This window comes from Nansenia antarctica (genome assembly GCF_963989245.1).
Source record: "Nansenia antarctica genome assembly, chromosome: 9".
In the NCBI taxonomy this organism is placed as follows: Eukaryota; Metazoa; Chordata; class Actinopteri; order Argentiniformes; family Microstomatidae; genus Nansenia; species Nansenia antarctica.
In genome coordinates, this window is record NC_137679.1 from 31975017 (window position 1) to 31994960 (window position 19944).

The following is a 19944-nucleotide window of genomic DNA, read 5'->3' on the forward strand; positions in this document are numbered from 1 at the left end:
TTGGCGACCTCCTGAACTTTAGGCTCACTTTTGGGACACTTCCTATGTAGCCAGGGGAACAGAAAAAGACACACACCATCAGTGGGATGCCAGCTTTCAGCCAAAAGTGATTTCAGATCTCTAGCCCAATGTATCACCAAACAGCACTCAATTTAGTCACTCACTACCCCTCCCCACTCAGCCGTTTAACATTGGCGACCTCCTGAACTTTAGGCTCACCTTTGGGACACTTCCTATGTAGCCAGGGGAACAGAAAAAGACACACACCATCAGTGGGATGCCAGCTTTCAGACAAAAGTGATTTCAAGTCTCTAGCCCATTGTATGGCCTCCTGTGGCCAGAATTCATAACTCCCCTCCTGAGTGAGCTAGAGGTCTGGTTTTCACAAATGTCGAACATCTTCGGTCGCGCCTAGCAGAAAAAACTCGACAGAGTACGGGTGCCAAGCCCCTTACGAATGACCTCGTCGAAAACGGTGCGTCTCTGCGCCTCGGAACGGCCGCGCTGACCGAAAAGCATTTAAAAATAACTCAAATTCAGGCTTCTCGGCCTAGGCACTTCAGGTCAAAGTACCGCTGCGTCGCAACCGTACGAGCCACAGACGCCGTTCTAATATTTCCTGAATCGGCTCGGGCCCGCCGAACACATATCCGAGCCCCGACTCGGTTGCGGCGCCAGTACCAGGTTCTGTCCCTCTCTCACACACAGGAGAGGCAGATGTGCTCACACACCAGTACCAGGTTCTGTAACTAGGCTTGACACAAGTGTGTGTGTGTGTGTGTGTGTGTGTGTGTGTGTGTGTGTGTGTGTGTGTGTGTGTGTGTGTGTGTGTGTGTGTGTGTGTGTGTGTGTGTGTGTGTGTGTGTGTGTGTGTGTGTGTGTGTGTGTGTGTGTGTGTGTGTGTGTGTGTGTGTGTGTGTGTGTGTGTGTGTGTGTGTGTGTGTGTGTGTGTGTGTGTGTGTGTGTGTGTGTGTGGCTGGCTGGCTGGCTGTAGTTCTGTGTGCTGATTACATGGTGGTGCCAGAGGTTTGTGAGAGAGGGAGACACTTTCTATTCCATAACAGCCACTATTTGTAGCCTGTGTGCATTTCTGTTCAGTTTATGTTATTCAGTTATCAGTCAGGTGTTTAGGATGTTTATTGCTAATGGTTTGATTAGGTTTTGTGTTTGTGAATAGCAGTTTCAAATAAAAATGTTTCATATTTCACAATACAAAACTTTGAGTCTGTTTTCCCGAAAATTTGTTTTTATGTGTTTGTCCACACACTTGTCCACACACAAGGATTTTCCTTGCACCAAAACAGACCAAACTTTCCACATTTCTTCCTATCCATATTCTGCTTCTCTGCACACAAGAGTTTGATGATATATCATTCATAGCCCTGTTTATAGTACATTTTATACCAAAACCATGGCGAAAATAGATTTTTTTATGACTATGGACAGTATTTCCTGATGTATGGGCTGATACGAGGACATAGACACAATCTGCTGTGTGCAAAGTTTGTTTTCTTATGTGTCAACATAAATAAAAAAAATAAATAAAAAAATTGACAAATATGATGGTGTGAGTGATCCTGGAGATTTGGGTCCAATTAGCATCTAATTTGCATAATAAACATAAACAATAATAAATTCAGAAAACTTGCAATACATTTTTTCATAGTTTTTATGTACATAACAAACTGGGAATGTGTTCATAGTGATATCTATTTTCTTTCTTTTTTTGCCTATTGGCAAAGTCTAGGGGGGGTAGCCTCCCCTTAACAGTAACTAGCAAGGAGGGGTTTCACAAAACCTAAAACCTACCCTGACCATTCAGGCTTTTACCACAGGACAATATTTTCTTGCCAGCACAGAGTGTACAACGAACATTTATGTTCTTGTCATCCTTTGCTGACACAAACTCAAAATAATCCCTATATTTCCAGCTATTTAACGCATATCTCTGTTCTCGCTCCATTATACGCTTCTGTTTACACTGTGCAATCAGCGTGGTGATACACGTGAGCGATTCTGCTGCACCTCGTGTTGAAAACGTGATCACTGACGTCACTCCCCAAGACGCGAGAAAAGCAATAAATGTTTGTTTACTATCGAACATTACAAAGAAATACTGCATTTAGCCTAAGTTATGAGGTAGTAACGCAATAGTAACGCACAGTCACTCGAATAAGTAACTTTAATCAGATTACTGATTTGGAAATAGTATCGCGATAGAATAGTCGTTACTGGGAAAAGTAATCAGATTAGAGTATCGCGATACTTAGTATCGCGTTACCGGCATCACTGTTGACAAGTCTTATCACATTCACAGCGATCATGTTAACCCAAGTCTATCACATTCACAGTGATCATGTTAACCCAAGTCTATCACATTCACAGTGATCATGTTAACCCAAGTCTATCACATTCACAGTGATCATGTTAACCCAAGTCTATCACATTCACAGTGATCATGTTAACCCAAGTCAACAATGGGGCAGTGGGAGCCTAGAGGTTAATAAAACATTCTTCTTCTTCTTCCTCTCCTTCTTAAATGTTCCAGAACAAGTGAGCTGTCGCTGCGCCTTGATGACCCCAACAGTCTGGAAGACGACATGGGCTTTATCATGGTGGACATCTGCCTTTCCCTCCGAGACGGAGAAAGTAAAAGACATGTAAGGCGGACACATTATATCCCTATACATAAAACACAGTGTCTGTATTGTCCATAATATGTCTTTACATACATTTCGTTGTGTTTTCCCCCCCTCATACGTATACTAACCATTTTCTGTTTTACATCTAACTGCATGCAACTGTTGCAGAAGTCTCCAAAGCCTCCAAAACGAAAAAGGAGTGTTAGGGTAAGACATGATACAACGATACAATGCACCAGCAGCATCTCTTCAGGAACAACCCAAATCCTAATTCCGGATCTTAATTTTACATTGATTTACTAATTGGTCTTATTTTGCTAATGAAATGCATTGCTGTCCCCCACCATGAAATCGGGGAGTGGATTGTGGATTTGTCTCTGTCCGTTCATATGTTTGAATGTCACTGACATATCCCAGACACCACTGAGATATCCCAGACACCACTGAGATATCCCAGACACCACTGAGATATCCCAGACACCACTGAGATATCCCAGACACCACTGAGATATCCCAGACACCACTGACATATCCAGACACCACTGAGATATCCCAGACACCACTGAGATATCCCAGACACCACTGACATATCCCAGACACCAGAGATATCCAGACACCACTGAGATATCCCAGACACCACTGAGATATCCCAGACACCACTGAGATATCCCAGACACCACTGAGATATCCTAGACACCCCTGAGATATCCCAGACACCACTGACATGTCCCAGACACCACTGACATGTCCCAGACACCACTGACATGTCCCAGACACCACTGACATATCCCAGACACCACTGACATATCCCAGACACCACTGACATGTCCCAGACACCACTGACATATCCCAGACACCACTGACATGTCCCAGACACCCCTGAGATATCCCAGACACCACTGACATATCCCAGACACCACTGAGATATCCCAGACACCACTGGGACAATTTTGACGATTTGATTTTGAATGATTCGGCATTTACAAAATTACACTGATTGCCCCAAGGAGATGCTATAGTACCAATTCACACAAGGCGCTACATCGTTCGTGGGGAACAACATGTTTATTGTAGACTTAATAATATCAATATTTCTTTCTTTACAGTAGGGGGCAGTGTTTCATTAGAAACCCATACAGTGTTTTTCCATAAGATACTGCCCTAACTCTACTAATTTCTTCAATTTAAATAATAAATATATTTATTAGTTCAATGCTTTATTGGTAGGAGAAATATATAGTTATCTATTTTTTTATTTTATTCTAGCACAATACAACATGAAAGAGCAACTTTATACACACTGTACCAGTACAATAAGTGTGCTCTTCTGTATATACCGGTAATGCTAGTAGTATTAATAATAGTAGAAATATGGCTTTCTAGAATGCTTTTTAATTTAGCACGGAAATGCACAGAACATTATTGTTTTGTGACAGATATGGCTTTGTCTGTTTAATTGAATACACGTTAAACAGATTCTCTCGGTTCGCTTTAAGCTCACCTAATTATCTTGGATGATGGTTCTTTATATATACACTGTAAGAAATCTGCCTGACTGCTGCCAACAATCCATTTTCTTCCTTTTTTTCTTCTTTTTCTTCTTCTTTTTTCTCTAATCCCCTGATGGAATAAAGGATCGTTTTCAATTTTCTTTCACTGAAAGAAATAGATAATGTAGTCTAATTTAGCTGGTTGGCATGTACTCTAATCTGCTTCTCTGATTACTGGAGGTCCATTTACTCTTTAGTTTTGTTATGACCATGTTTGAAGTACTTATTTTACTATGTTGTACTGTATTTGTATGTGTAGGTGTATTTTCATCACGTCCGTGTGTATATTGTAACACACTGCACATTTACGGTCAACAGTTTTGGTGATTGATTTATTTGGTATATTTTATTTTGGAAATGAAAACCTTAAGAAGGATAATCTGATTTTGTTTAAGCAAAATCATCCGCCTACATCTCTGACTGTCCTTTCTCCTGTCTGCTCTCCTCTCCTCTGCCCTCTTCCCTCTGGCCTCTCCCCTCTAATGCCCCCCTGCTCTCTCTCTCCTGTCCCCCTGCTCTCTCTTCTGTCCCCCTGCTCTCTCTTCTGTCCTCTCTCCCTTCCCTCTGCCCTCCCCTCTCTCTCCTGTCTCCCATGACCATGTCCCCTCTGCTGTACCCCCCCCCCCTCCAGTCAGCCGGGTCGCCCCTGAGCCGGCGCCTGTCAGAGTCTCTGAGGAAGAGCCAGCTGTGGAGTGGTGTGGTGGGCATCACCCTGGTGGAAGGGCAGGACATCCCAGAGGACCGACCGGGAGAAGTGTTTGTACGCTTCAGACTGGGCGACCAGCATTACAAGAGCAGGGTACCTAAACCTAACACAGCTACATGTTCTCAAGTCTGGAGTAACCTAGCCTTAAATGCTACTGAATAGACTAAGACTTGGCATTAGTTTAGCCATGATGATGCTGTCCTTGTGTTTGTTACTGTACTGGTCCTGCTGGCATAACACCTACGTATGAATGTACACCTACAATGAATGTACATTACACACAACAATTAACAAGCAACACTACTCAAAGCAGCTCTGCTCTTTCCCTCTAATACCTCACTCCCTAACCTCTCCATAGAACCACTGTAAGACGTCCAACCCACAGTGGAGGGAGAGATTTGACTTCAACCAGTTTCAGGATGGCCCAGTTGTCCTGGAGGTGGAAGTCTGGTATAAAGAAGGACGGAAATACGAGGACTGTTTCGGGATGTGAGTTTTACCTCGCTTATTGTGTTAGTTACTGTCGTGGGTGGAACTGCTTAATAATATCCTTTTCATTGCACAGGAATACCACAAGTGAAGTAACGTGTGTGTGTGTGTGTGTGTGTGTGTGTGTGCATGTGTGTGTGTGTGTGCGTGTGTGCGTGTGTGCGTGTGTGTGTGTGTGTGTGTGTGTGTGTGTGTGTGTGCGCGCGTGTGTGTGCGTGATGGCTGTGTGCAGGTGTGAGGTGGACCTGTCCACAGTCCCAGCCAATCAGCCTCAGCTGTACACCCAGGCGTTAGACCAGGGGAAAGGACGGCTGGTGTTCCTGCTGACACTGAGCGCGTGCAGTGGCGTCTCCATCTCTGACCTGATTGCTCCGCCCCTGGAGGAGCCCCACGAGAGGGCGAACATGCTGGATAAATATGTCAGTTATCTCACTTCTTGTATTGATAATAACAATCAGCAATTATTTTATGATGGCGCTCTTTCATTGGTGATACTCAGTATCTAAGAAGCTTCCTTTCTGATATTTACCCCACAGGGTTTCAGAAAGTCCTTCAAGAACCTAAAAGATGTTGGGTACCTTCAAGTGAAAATTATCAAGGCTACAGATCTGATGGCTGCTGATTTGAATGGTATGGTGTGTCTAACTCTGTTGATTTACTCTTGTACTTTTTGTTGCAGAGTAGAACGTATGTAATATTGTAGAATATGAGTAAACTAACAGTGATTGTTGTGTGGCTTTCTGCAGGGAAGAGTGATCCCTTCTGCGTGTTGGAGTTGGGTAATGACAGACTACAAACTCACACTATTTACAAAACTCTCAACCCTGACTGGAACAAAGTCTTTACCTTGTAAGTGAGACAATTTTATCATACGTTAAATCAAATCAAACTATCTCATAAACGGTTGCAACACAATGCGCTTTAAGGGAAAATTAATCAAAACAATTAAAAGGAAACAAAAAAACATAAGAGTATAGCAAGTGTAATAGTCATGGGAGTCAAGTGTACTATTAGGGTTGACACTTTTTTTCGGAAGCTTCTATTTGTCATATTTTTGACAAGTGACACTGTAGTACTGTAATGTTTCTCAGACATGTCCATGTCAGATGTTGCAATATCAATCTACTGTTTTTATAATCCTATATAATATGTTCTTCTCCAGCCCAGTCAAAGATATCCATGACATCCTGGAGTTGACCATATTTGATGAGGATGGTGACAAACCACCAGATTTTCTTGGCAAAGTCGCTATCCCCTTGCTCTCTGTAAGTGATTAAATATTATGGTTCTGTATGTTGTTATTATATCCATATTAATTAACATAATAACTATAATTTATAAGCCCTTTATAAACTGTTAATAAATAATGAGCTCACTGATTATTATAAGATTTATAAACGTTACTAAAAGCTTAGTAAATTATTATAACTACAGCATGCACCAATGATGTTCATGGATGTTTAGATAATGATTTTAATTTGTGATTTTACAAATACAACCTAGATGCTTACACAAGTGGTTCTCATGTGCTCATGTGTACATAATTAAATATTCAGCATTTATAAACATTAATAAAGATTTATAAAAGGCATTGGTAGACTTTTGTGCAAATGTTGATCGTCAACCCACAAAACCACAGAACAAATTACAATTAATTTAACATCATCAGATATATGAAACTAGAATTCTACTCTACAGCTAACTAAATATCTAGCTAGAGTTAGGGTTAGTTGCAGTTGTCAATGACAAAGTTGTGTGCTTGATGTCAATCTCGCTAGAGTTAAACCACATCTTTAAAAAAAAGTTTGCATCAATGTTCCTTGGAAGCTGCACTAGCTATTGTGAAAGCTGTCACCAATGCCCGTAGAACGTTTTTTAGGTTTTCCTTTTTTTTTTAAATGCTTATTTAGAGATGAAAGCCTGGTTATGGGTTAATTGACTATTAACATTTACTTAATCACTTCCGTTCATAACCATATCGTCTACCCACATCTCTGTTTACTAATGCTCCCTGGCCCTAGCATAGATTGCTTTTTCTTATGATGACTGATGGATAGATGATTCACTTACTTAGTCAAATGTATTTGTTGTAAGTCGTTTTGGATAAAGGAATCTTCTAAATGCCTAAAATGTAAAATATAAATGTACGTACCTGCTGAGCTCTCTAAAGCCAGCAGAATGTAGCAACAACTGGCAGTCCAACTTAAAATGATATCTATGTTTGAATGTTTTAGTTCAAGTACTATTGGCTAGCTAGCTAGTGCAGCTCCAAGGAACCTTCACAGGTTTACAACTGTTTTTAAAGTTGTGGTTCAACTGTACAAAGACATAACATTGTTATTTTGAGGACTGTAGCTAGCTAGTTAGTTCACCTTGCATTTAAACTATTTTGTTTCTGTCGAGTAGTGGTATTATCAATATGTGTCATATTATAGACTCATTATTATGCCACGCTAGCTGCACTAGATAGCTGCTGACAGTTTGTTTCGTGTTTTTGATGATGTTTTTGTTTTTTATGTAACTGAAATTGTTCAAAGAATAACAATCTATCTATTATTCCTTTGTGGTTACAGTTTGTGGGTTTATTTGGCTGTTTAAATTCTTCACTGTGCAGTAGCTACACTTTTTAATATGTTATTGGGATTGCCAAACATACCAATTCGATCTACAAATGGGTTTAAACCTTTAGTCATATGTATACAGGGTGAATAGTTTGATTAGGGACTCTTAGATTATCACATTACAAATTACTTTAATGTTTTAGTAATGTATTTACAAATTATGTTTAATATAGGTGCTGGTCATATAATTAGAATATCATCAAAAAGTTGATTTATTTCAGTAATTCCATTCAAAAAGTGAAACTTGTATAATGTATACATTCATTCCACACAGACTGATATATTTCAAGTGTTTATTGCTTTTAATTTTGATGATTATTACTGACAACTAATGAAAACCCCAAATTCAGTATCTCAGAAAATTAGAATATTACTTAAGACCAATACAAAACAAGGTTTTTTTTAAATGTTGGCCAACTGAAAAGTATGAACATGGAAAGTATAAGCATGTACAGCACTCAATACTTAGTTGGGGCTCCTTATGCCTGAATTACTGCAGCAATGCGGCGTGGCATGGAGTCCATCAGTCTGTGGCACTGCTCAGGTGTTATGAGAGCCCAGGTTGCTCTGATAGTGGCCTTCAGCTCTTCTGCATTGTTGGGTCTGGCGCATCGCATCTTCCTCTTCACAATACCCCATAGATTTTCTATGGGGCTAAGGTCAGGCGAGTTTGCTGGCCAATTAAGAACAGGGATACCATGGTCCTTAAGCCAGGTACTGGTATCTTTGGCACTGTGTGCAGGTGCCAAGTCCTGTTGGAAAATGAAATCTGCATCTCCATAAAGTTGGTCAGCAGCAGGAAGCATGAAGTGCTCTAAATCTTCCTGGTAGACAGCTGCGTTGACCCTGGACCTCAGAAAACACAGTGGACCAACACCAGCAGATGACATGGCACCCCAAACCATCACTGACGGTGGAAACTTTACACTGGATTTCAAGCAACGTGGATTCTGTGCCTCTCCTCCCTTCCTCCAGACTCTGGGACCTTGATTTCCAAAGGAAATGCAGAATTTACTTTCATCAGAGAACATAACTTTGGACCACTCAGCAGCAGTCCAGTCCTTTTTGTCTTTAGCCCAGGCGAGACGCTTCTGACGCTGTCTCTTGTTCAAGAGTGGCTTGACACAAGGAATGCGACAGCTGAAACCCATGTCTTGCATACGTCTGTGTGTGGTGGTTCTCGAAGCACTGACTCCAGCTGCAGTCCACTCTTTGTGAATCTCCCCCACATTTTTGAATCGGCTTTGTTTCACAATCCTTTCCAGGGTGCGGTTATCCCTATTGCTTGTACACTGTTTTCTACCACATCTTTTCCTTCCCTTCGCCTCTCTATTAATTTGCTTGGACACAGAGCTCTGTGAACAGCCAGCCTCTTTAGCAATGACCTTTTGTGTCTTGCCCTCCTTGTGCAAGGTGTCAATGGTCGTCTTTTGGACAACTGTCAGGTCAGCAGTCTTCCCCATGATTGTGTAGCCTACAGAACTGGACTGAGGGACCATTTAAAGGCGTTTGCAGGTGTTTTTAGTTAATTAGCTGATTAGAGTGTGGCACCAGGGGTCTTCAATATTGAACCTTTTCACAATATTCTAATTTTCTGAGATACTAAATTTGGGGTTTTCATTAGTTGTCAGTAATAATCATCAAAATTAAAAGCAATAAACACTTGAAATATATCAGTCTATGTGGAATGAATGTATACATTATACAAGTTTCACTTTTTGAATGGAATTACTGAAATAAATCAACTTTTTGATGATATTCTAATTATATGACCAGCACCTATATTAAACATAATTTGTAAATACATTACTAAAACATTAAAGTAATTTGTAATGTGATAATCTAAGAGTCCCTAATCAAACTATTCACCCTGTATACATATGACTAAAGGTTTAAACCCATTTGTAGATCGAATTGGTATGTTTGGCAACAATTATATGACCAGCACCGTATATGTTGTCACAATTCAGCTATCAAGGTCTTCTAATGGCTTCTAAACATTTATAAAGGAATTGTTGCAATGTGTTTTGCTTTGTTTCACAAATCATTAGTAAATCTTACATTTGTAGGAATAATAATTTACTAGTATTTCATGATAGTTAATTATTTATTAATGGTTTATTAAGGGCTGATAAATGAGTTTATCAGTTTTTATTAAGTGTTCCTAATTCAAAACGTAAATCTCTTTTCATTTTTGATCAATGTAAGCTGAAGTGAAGACACTTAGATACATTTTTTAAAACCCCCCTCATCCATTCCATTAATCCCCTGTAAGTGTCCAGATCAGAACATGTCCTAACGTACCCTCCCTCTAACCAGATCCACAACGGCCAACGGATCTCCTGCCCATTGAAAAAAGAGGATTTAGGAGGACTATCTAAGGGGACCATATCTCTGGAGCTAGAGGTTCTTTTCAACCCGGTAAGTAGAAAAAGTCCAGTAACAATGAGGACATGAGAACATGATGGCTTATTACAGATGGATAAATCCTCACTGATATGGCCATCTGCAACGCACGGTGACGGAGGCACTGGCTAGGGACTCAGTGTGAAGGAACACAGCCAAAACTCCCACAGCAACAGATGGACTTACCATTATCTAATCAGATAACTGGAGTCAATCATACAGAGTTCATTGGCACCCACAGGCGACTATAAAAGGAAACAATTGGAGTCATTTGAGATTGTGGTTACTTGCTTGCAGCTACAGTACAGTTAGAAAATGAATGCAATTTCATGGTGTAGATCTTTTTCCTCTCCTCTGTCAAACCTTTTCAAAACATTTAATTATTCATCTCTTCTTCTTTTCTTTTTCCTTTTTTTAGGTTAGAGCAAGTATCAGAACATTCAAACCAAGGGAGAAAAAATTCATGGAGGACAATGCAAAGTTTTCCAAAAAGGTTTGCAATTGAAACCAATGACCATGATATACTGCATTTTAGAATCATAGTGGTAACAGCATTCTGCTATTATATGGTAATCAGTGCTATACTAGCTTGATTGCCTGACTGTTTCTGCATCTAATTACACTACAGTATATTGTTGCCTTGCCAGAGAGTGCCATGTTGTCTAAAGCAGAGACAGACTGGTCTGCAGGCTGGCTATACTATCGGGGTTATACCATACATGACTTCAGAGAGCTGTCATTTTCTCATCATCCGATATATTGGCATAGATCCAATCCATACTCTCCTTGCACAGTACATCAATATTCACGATGACAGAAAACTCACAATTTCGTAAAAGAAAAATACAACAAAACAACCCTTTCCATGGCATGTTTTTAATTGCGTTTTTTTCTTCCCCCGAATCATTCCGAACAGATCCTGGCACGGAATGTCTACCGGGTACGGAACCTCTACAAGGCAGTGCTCTCTGCACTACAGTACATCAAAAGCTGCTTCCAGTGGGAGAGTGTGCAGAGGAGCCTCATAGCCTTCCTAGTAAGTGATTCACTTGCCCTTATCTACCAACACAATCTGCAATTTACTCCTAAGCAGAGAAACACACATCTGGAGTCTGTTCAACCCTCCTTGAACTCTTCTCAATGAGAATCTTAATCAATGCTGTGTTGTGTTGTGCTGCGGCAGGCAGGCAGACAGACAGACAGCCCACTCCTTGTTCTGTCTCCCTAGCATTTTTTTGTAGACATCTCCTCTCCACAGTTTTAGTTAGGTACTCTTGTAGGATGGATAGAGAGATGCACTCACTCTAGCCTTAGCTGAGATCCCAGTCCCACTGGAGTTGAGATGTAGTCTATTTTTACTCCTGTTCCTTGAAAACTCATTAACCCCCACTAGGGGAGGTTGGTGGAGGTAGAAAATTCGGAGGACAGGCTCATTAGAATACATGGAATGGTACGAGAACTGGTATCCTCCGATTTCTGCCTCCACCAGCCTCTCTTGACACCCTGTCAGACTACAGTTACACTAACACTCCATTATACATGTGCTGTCTCTCCAATTAACAGTGCCTCCTGATTTAAGACATGGCTTTCCTCCACAACTGACTTCATTTTGGATATGAGCTCAAAGCAGTTTTGAAAGGACAGTTGTCTAAAGCCTGTGAACACCGCTTCAACTGTCTGTGGCAGTAGAATGACCAACTGATTTCTCATTGTTGTTCTTCCAAGACCAGATGAGATCAATGCTGCATATATGTATTATCTGTATAGGCAGAAGGTTCAACTAAAGTTCTTTATGCTGTGAAACACCATGTCCTGCAGGTGGTGCTAAAGCATTTCTCAGTCAAAGACTGCTCAAGACTGCAACGAGGTGTCACAAGAAAAACTGTTGTACAAATTGTTACATTTTGTGCAAAAGTTAGAAATAAAACTGTTATTGAATATACTGAATTAGAATCTTCAATCAATGGATATCGAAATCCAGATATTTTGGGAGTTTATTTAAACATTTTCAGCTGTCTAAGGATTTGTTTTTATTTGCGTCGGTGTCAAGTTCAGGTTTATAGAGTTATAGGACTGATATGATGTAGTTTACCAGTCACGCACACACACACACACACACACACACACACACACACATACACACACACACACACACACACACACACACACACACACACACACACACAGTCTGCAGAGAAACATGATCCCTGCCTCCCAGCTACACTCTACCATCTGTACTCATGTTTTTTATACGAATGTTATTTCACTGGATTCACCACAAATCACATCTCCATGCTAGACAACCTCGTCAAGCTCCAACGAGAAGAAAAAAAAACAATGTTAGAATTCTATAGCGACATGATTAATGACTCGTAGCTTTATTCTCCATGAAGAGACGAAGAATCTCCCCCTCAACATCTGCAATCTTTACCCAGAAAGAGATTATACAAACTATAGGGGAAAGGTGTTCACTCAACTTTGTATCTCGTGTATATTTTATTTTAACATGCTTAACCACTCTAAACACACGGCATTGTGTCTTTGAGAAAACCGGGGTATTATTTCAAGAGGGTTTATATCCTTCATGTATCTTTAAGGTTGTGCATTTTTCAACGTATACATTTTCACTGAAGCGTGACATGGCAGTCTTCAACTCCATCATTTTTGGTCACTCAGGAGCCGCCACTAATAAAACATAACCCTTTTAGCAAGGAATTAGTTTCATCTCCATTTCAGCCGTGTTTGGCTTGTGATAACAGACAGGAGCGTGCTTGGCTTTTGCACATTAAAGCGAGGGGAAGGGGGCGGGGGAGGCGGGGGGTGGGGGAGAATATCTGCCATCTTTTATGGCAGTTGGTGCCTCAGAGGAGAGAAATGCCTTTACCAGATGTTCCACTTTTATATTTTTTTTATTAGCATATAAAAACATGTAAATCCTCCTCACACCGATTGGCACGGTTCCCTTCCAGAACGTCGATGCTTTTCTGACAGGATTATTTTATAGCCCCATTTAGCCATACGATTGAGACTTCACAAACCGTACCTTTTATCTGTTCCCCAAGCCGTGCACAGGTGGAATCTGCATTAGAGCACGATTACAGATGCTCGTGGCAGATTCACACACAGACTCCCCGCAGTGGCAGAGAAGCGCTTGCCGACTTTAATGTACGGATGATGAGAGAGGCTGGGCAATTAGACTTAAGTGGTTAATGTCACAGCATATGCAGGGGGTACATGGATCAGCTATCCTACTGAGCTGAATGCAGTTTGGATATGTAGAAAACGTGGTAAAGAACGCTATTGATATCGGCAGGGTGCTTTTCATCAGCCCAACCAATGGTCTCCAGTGATCAATGGTTCATTACTGGACATTCAATCAACCTTTACTTGGATTAAGGTGCTTTTGAAAAGTATTTCAATCAAAGCTGGACGTCGGTTAATGAAGTTGAACCCTCAAAGCACAAGTTGACCCCCCCCCCCACACACACACACACACACACACACACACACACACACACACACACACACACACATACACACATACACACATACACACACACACACACACACACACACACACACACCCGTGCCTCAAACTCAGTTTCTATGACCTTTTGTCTTTCAGATCTTCCTGGTGTCAGTGTGGCATTGGGAGTTCTACATGCTGCCGTTGTTCCTCTCCCTCCTCATCACGTGGAACTACCTCCAGATCGCCTCTGGAAGGGTCAACCAGGACTTGGTGAGGCAGATATAGCCAGCGCCTCGGCATCTCCCTGCTCCACTAGACCTCCATCTTGCAGCGCCCGTCTGCGATCGTCCCCATAGACCAGAGCCCACAGCGTTAGTCACTGTAGAAGTCATATGAGGTCCTCTGCACATACAGTACATATCCTACAGCTCTTGTGCTTTATTGGGTGTACAATACACCACCAACCACATAAGCGCCCCCCCCCCCCCCCCCCCTACAGCAATGTGCTAGCTACTGTATGTGCTGCACCAGGATGGGGAGAGTTCTTTACAGGTCAGTGGTAATGAAGCTGATCTCTGCTCCCGCCATCCAGCTGGTAGTTGTGTGTATCACAGGCTGTAGACTGCGGCTGGCCTGGGGGAGGGTGGGGGGTGGGGAGGGTTAACGAGGCAGCAGGGTCAGCTTAGGCATCCAGAATACAGTCAGCGAAGAGGAGGGTCAATACTATGAAATAAAGGTGTTTAGCGTTAGATTTGACATGCCCCCCCCCACTCTATTATAATGTTATATCATATTCTATATGAAATTGTCTTATTATTATTATACATTATTATACATATTATTTTGTATTATTTTAGATGTATAATATCTTACAAACATTAATTTCTAGGACAACATGGACATGGGTGATGAAGATGACGACGACGAAAAGGTATCTAACCATGTTTCCATCTCCATCTGAAGTGTTTTCTTTCTTTTCTTGAGGCCCTACTCCTTTCCTCAGCCAGTTGGCTGCCATAGTTCTATTTTTGTCCCTCGTGCAGTTTGTTGTAAACAGAGACACATGAAGATGACCTACATGTGGCTGTCAGTGAGAATCTGGTCGTTTCAGAGACCCACAGTGAGAATATAGTAGTGTCGATTGAAGTAGATCTGTCGGAGGCTTGGAGTTGACTGTGATAATACCCGCTGCACGTCGAGTACTGTATGAACTGTAGGAAGCCGTAGACATGGCTGCAATAATACCAGCTGCACGTCGAGTACAGTATGAACTGTAGGAAGCTGCGGACATGACTGCGATAGTGTGCCCTACACGCTGGCGTTAACTGCCATTCCCAGGGTTGTCTGACGAGGTTCGGCTGAGAAACAGCGTCTGGAGGATGTCATCCCAAGATGTCTCAGCTGCGTTCTGGCAGATACATACTGTATACACATCTCCCAGCACACAGTGACAAAGACCATCAGTTGACTTCTTATATCCTCCTACCTCATTCCTTCTCCTTTGTCAAGCCTCTCATTTTTTTCCCGCCTTTTGATGTGGAGATAGGGCTCTGTCTGATGTCTGCTGCATAGTTGAGCATGACTCAGTGTCCTTCTTCTGCTCTCTCTCTCTCTCTCCCTCTGGAGATCCTCACCCAGAGTCCCCCCGCTCCCCGGCTCCCTGGCCAAGCTGTTTACTTTAATGCTGTCCTCCCCTCGTGGGAGCGGAGCTCTTTGGCTCTGGGCTAGCCTGAGAACCGCGCGCAGATAAATGGCCTACTTCATCTTTTTGATAATGCAAAGTCCAGTCCCACTTTGAAGCCCCTTTTGCTCCATTTACCATGTTGAAACTAATCTTTTTCTGTCTTGCTTTTATCAATTTGTTAAGATAGTGTGTTTTTTTTGCTACTACATCGCTATGATTATGTATGTGTTATCATGCAATTATGCATTATGACTAAGATTCAAAATTACTGTATGATGTAGAATTCTATAATTATACATTTATTATTTATAAATGTAGGCTACATGGTCTTTGTCACAAATAATGTAGCTGCTTACAAATGATAATGTTTAATTATGTTTAATGTTGTAGGAATCTGAGAGGAAGGGTTTGATGGAAAAAATTCACATGGTTCAAGAAACTGTCATCACCGTTCAAAACCTATTGGAGGAAATTGCATGCTTCGGGGAGAGAATTAAAAAGTGAGAATTTCAGTCTGAGTTCATCATTTATTCATATATTACTATATACTGTGTATATATATATATATATATATATATATATATATATATATATATATATATATATATGTGTGTGTGTGTGTGTGTGTGTGTGTGTGTGTCTCCATATATTTTATATATGTTCATTGAAATTGTGTTAGTTCTGTAGTATTCTACTGTATTACAGTATTTTTGTAAAGTATATCGTTTTTTGTAAAGTATATTATTTGTTGTATACATTTTTTACTCTTATCTGTTAATTCATATGTTGTGTCTAATCAGCCATGTTATTCTCTAAATTTTGTATTTTATGTTTCTCAGCACCTTCAACTGGTCTGTGCCATTCTTATCTAACCTGGCATTCCTGGTTCTTGTTATTGCCACAGTTCTAACATATTTCATCCCCGTCCGCTATATTGTTTTGGCTTGGGGTAAGTCAAAGTTAAAATCTCTCAGTTTTCCTTTTCTAAAATGTAATTATACCTAGATGCATTCCAGTCCCCCCCAGTTTGTTCGTAATGATATGTTTACATTGCATATTTAATTCAGTATTTGTGCATTTCTGTTTTAGGTATCAATAAATTCACCAAGAAATTACGGAATCCGTATGCAATTGACAACAATGAACTGCTTGACTTCTTAAATAGGGTGCCTTCTGATGTTCAAAAGGTAAGCCCGTGAGATTACTATTCAGGAAGCCGCAAATCCTCTAGTCTCTCAACTTGGCATTTTACTGAAATATCTCACAGGCTTTTCAAACGATGTCTCTGTAATTTGCTTCATCTGGATAATCATAGCCCTGTATAATTTCTGTTGTGCTTTTTTCTGAAGATCCTTTTTTAAGTACACAACACCTTATAAGAAAGCTTCTCAGTTCCCGGGCATATGCTCCACAGTACCCTACCTCAGCTGGTGGCGTGGACTCCATTCCCATCCACCATACGTACAAATTCAGTTTAATTAAACTCAGGAAACTTTATTTACCCCATAGGGTAATTATTGCTGGACTTTAATTAAAAGTGACAGGTGTACAACACGTCACACACCAGATAAATACATCCACATCATACCACAACATATACCTCAACATATTACCCTGAGCTCCAGTGTTTTAGAGCAATTAGACTTAGAAGATGACTCATCCATGTTCGAGCCTCTGTGTTCCCTCGGTCAGCACAACAACAGTGGGGGGTGGGAGAAGCAGTACCGGGGGGAGGGGTGATGATGGTGGTAGTGGTGAGTGTTACCTGCCTGCCTACCTGACCACACTGCTCTCCTCACTTCTGTCTCTCTGTGTCTTCAGGTGCAGTACAGTGAGCTGAAGTCCCAGAGTCCACTCAGGAGGAAAAGAACCACGTAGACTTGAGGAACGGGGCCACTTTGGCTTCCAATGGAAGACAAGACCCCATTATACTGAACCTAATGCCAATGCTTTACGACTGTTATCCCCAGCAAATGGCCGTAGGATGGAGGCTATGGAATCTGCCATATTCCCAACAAATCCCTTTTCGGATTAGGCTGGAAAGCTGCTCCTGGGTTGCCAGTCAGGCGTGAATCCCCCACAAGTGGAGGTTTTGAAACTAGTGTGCTAAATGGCAGAGCAGCATGGCCTGCCTCTACTTGTTTCCTACGGTACATAGAGATGGGCTTGACTGTGGCAGTCAGCACACGGGTCGTTGGATGGATGTGTTTACCACTTTAACTAACAATATAGCCACTGATTTGTGATCACAGTAGTGGTTATGATCGTATTAGATACGTATATGTATATACTGTACGTTTTTAGAATAATGTTATATATTATCATTTTATTTTTATTTCAGAGACTTATCAATCAAATGCTGCTGTAGCTTGAATCACTTTTCTGACTGCTAAATGTTTAAAAGCAAGATCAGATTCAAATCTGTTGTTACAGATTACTGAATGTAATTGTTCGGAATGCTACTGTTTTGCTTTCTTTTCAAATGTTTATGTTTTGCCATGTGAGATTATTCCTCTGTGTACAGTCCCTACTCCCACCCTGCCATTCCCCACATAAGTACTATATTGTCATACAGATTTATAATGTTTCTACTGTAAAACAAGGATAAAGAATATATTGATTCATATTCTACTAAAATATATGCAATTATATTTTACATTAGATATACTGTATATTATTCATTGTATACTATGTGTCATGTTATGCATCAATTAACACAGTTTCTCCATTTGCTAGCAAATGCTATGGGACTAAATGTACTTCTATGCACACCTAATATACTGTATATTGATATTATTTATTTATCAAGACGACTTATGAGGATCTGCTTTTTTTCTAATTTGCTTGCAATGCAATAAAAACATCTGATTACACTTTACTTAGAGAATTGACTTCATATTTATGATTCAGCTGTCCTGTGCTATGAGCCAAAATGGCAGTTTTTCTTTGAAGAGTTCTGTAATGATGACGTGTGTATTTTCATTAGCTGTTGTCCTTTTAAACTCTATATAGCTACAGGATAGAGATGGTGCTGTGTAGTAGGCTATGCATCTTCATTCGGCTTTCCTTTGAAGTCTACAGACTTGAACTTTGTGAGTGGGATCATATTATAGTGTATTATCTTCATGGTTACAATTCAGTTTCTCTATTGTGCTTTAAGTCTATAGAGCTCTGAGAGAGACGATATGATACTGCGTAGTGTGTGATAATATGTGTGTAGTGTTGTATCTTCATTAGTCTCTTTTCTAAGTCTGCTAGTGCAGCTGTGGAAGACGAAGACCTCTCCACCACCCAGACTCCCTGTTGTCTCCTGGTCCTCAAGGCAACGCCGCAGGCATCCTAAGCTGGAGGACCTCCATGACCTGTTCTCAGCTGCCGCGACGAGTCGCCTGAAGCTAGCGAGATATCACACACACACTGCACCAGACAACCGAGCGCTCGCTCAGACAGGTAGTGCTCTTTTTATCCTTTCATGAGAGGGATATAGAGGGATACGTGCTGGAAACCACAGCAACATCCAGACTAATTTAGGGATTGAAAGAATGTTCTGATGGAGATGTTAGGGTTATATAATGCCAGGAGATTTAAAACATTTATGATCTGCTTTGCAGTAATGAGGTTCTTCTTGAGATATGGTGTAGGGTATTATGGAGGGTTTAATACACCCTACAGTATAACACTACACTGGAGTAGTGAGCATTCATTGATTTATGTATAATTACCATTAGGATGCTTTGACTAAATGTTTGACTATTTGCAGTAAATGTAAACAAATTGACTTGCATTGTCTTGAGGAAAGAAAGCCTACTCACATAGCCGTCAATGACCTGCAGACTGTTATTATATTGACTTTGGTATGCAATATTAATAGCCTGCCGTCAAGGACACTGTAAGGACATCTCAATTTGACACATATAGGCTGAACATGAATATGTATAGGTAGTGGGATGTTTCAAAATTACCAAGTAAAATCATGATCCGGGCAAGGGGGATACATATGAAATGATGTGATGTGGCATATGCATTCTGATTAGCTATGAATAAAGTGGGTGATCGGTCTCAATAGACTTGTTAAAACTCCAAATCAAACCTGGGAAGATTCAGCCCTGAGCCCATATGCCTGCACTGAGACATCATACCGTACATTTAACACAAAAGATTGTGTGTGTGTGTGTGTGTGTGTGTGTGTGTGTGTGTGTGTGTGTGTGTGTGTGTGTGCGTGTGTGTGTGTGTGTGTGTGTGTGTGTGTGCGTGTGTGTGTGCGTGTGCAAGATCCAATTACAACTCCTAATAGTCCTCTAATATCCTTGTTACTTCTCTGGTAGAACTTATACATCCATCCAAACCCATTTGGTAAACAGTGTACGTAAGGAAATG

At 40.9% G+C, this 19944-nt stretch overlaps 1 protein-coding gene across 5 annotated transcripts in view; it reads left to right on the forward strand.

Moving 5' to 3' along the window:
* Positions 1-18439, forward strand: part of LOC308165248 (multiple C2 and transmembrane domain-containing protein 2-like) — a 44908-nt gene extending 26469 nt beyond the window's left edge. For 3 of the 5 annotated variants that reach the window (XM_080539394.1, XM_080539393.1, XM_080539396.1), the window contains 17 exons: positions 2549-2660; positions 2811-2849; positions 4824-4991; positions 5257-5387; positions 5620-5806; positions 5924-6017; positions 6134-6236; positions 6550-6652; positions 10328-10429; positions 10833-10907; positions 11331-11450; positions 14040-14153; positions 14773-14814; positions 15958-16067; positions 16407-16516; positions 16657-16754; positions 17389-18439. In XM_080539394.1, the coding sequence (XP_080395520.1) occupies positions 2549-2660; positions 2811-2849; positions 4824-4991; positions 5257-5387; positions 5620-5806; positions 5924-6017; positions 6134-6236; positions 6550-6652; positions 10328-10429; positions 10833-10907; positions 11331-11450; positions 14040-14153; positions 14773-14814; positions 15958-16067; positions 16407-16516; positions 16657-16754; positions 17389-17445 (1765 nt within the window). In that variant the 3' untranslated portion in view covers positions 17446-18439. The remainder of the gene's footprint in view (positions 1-2548; positions 2661-2810; positions 2850-4823; positions 4992-5256; positions 5388-5619; positions 5807-5923; positions 6018-6133; positions 6237-6549; positions 6653-10327; positions 10430-10832; positions 10908-11330; positions 11451-14039; positions 14154-14772; positions 14815-15957; positions 16068-16406; positions 16517-16656; positions 16755-17388) is intronic. The other 2 variants (XM_080539397.1, XM_080539395.1) reach the window with 2 other exon arrangements.
* Positions 18440-19944: the final 1505 nt, after the last annotated feature.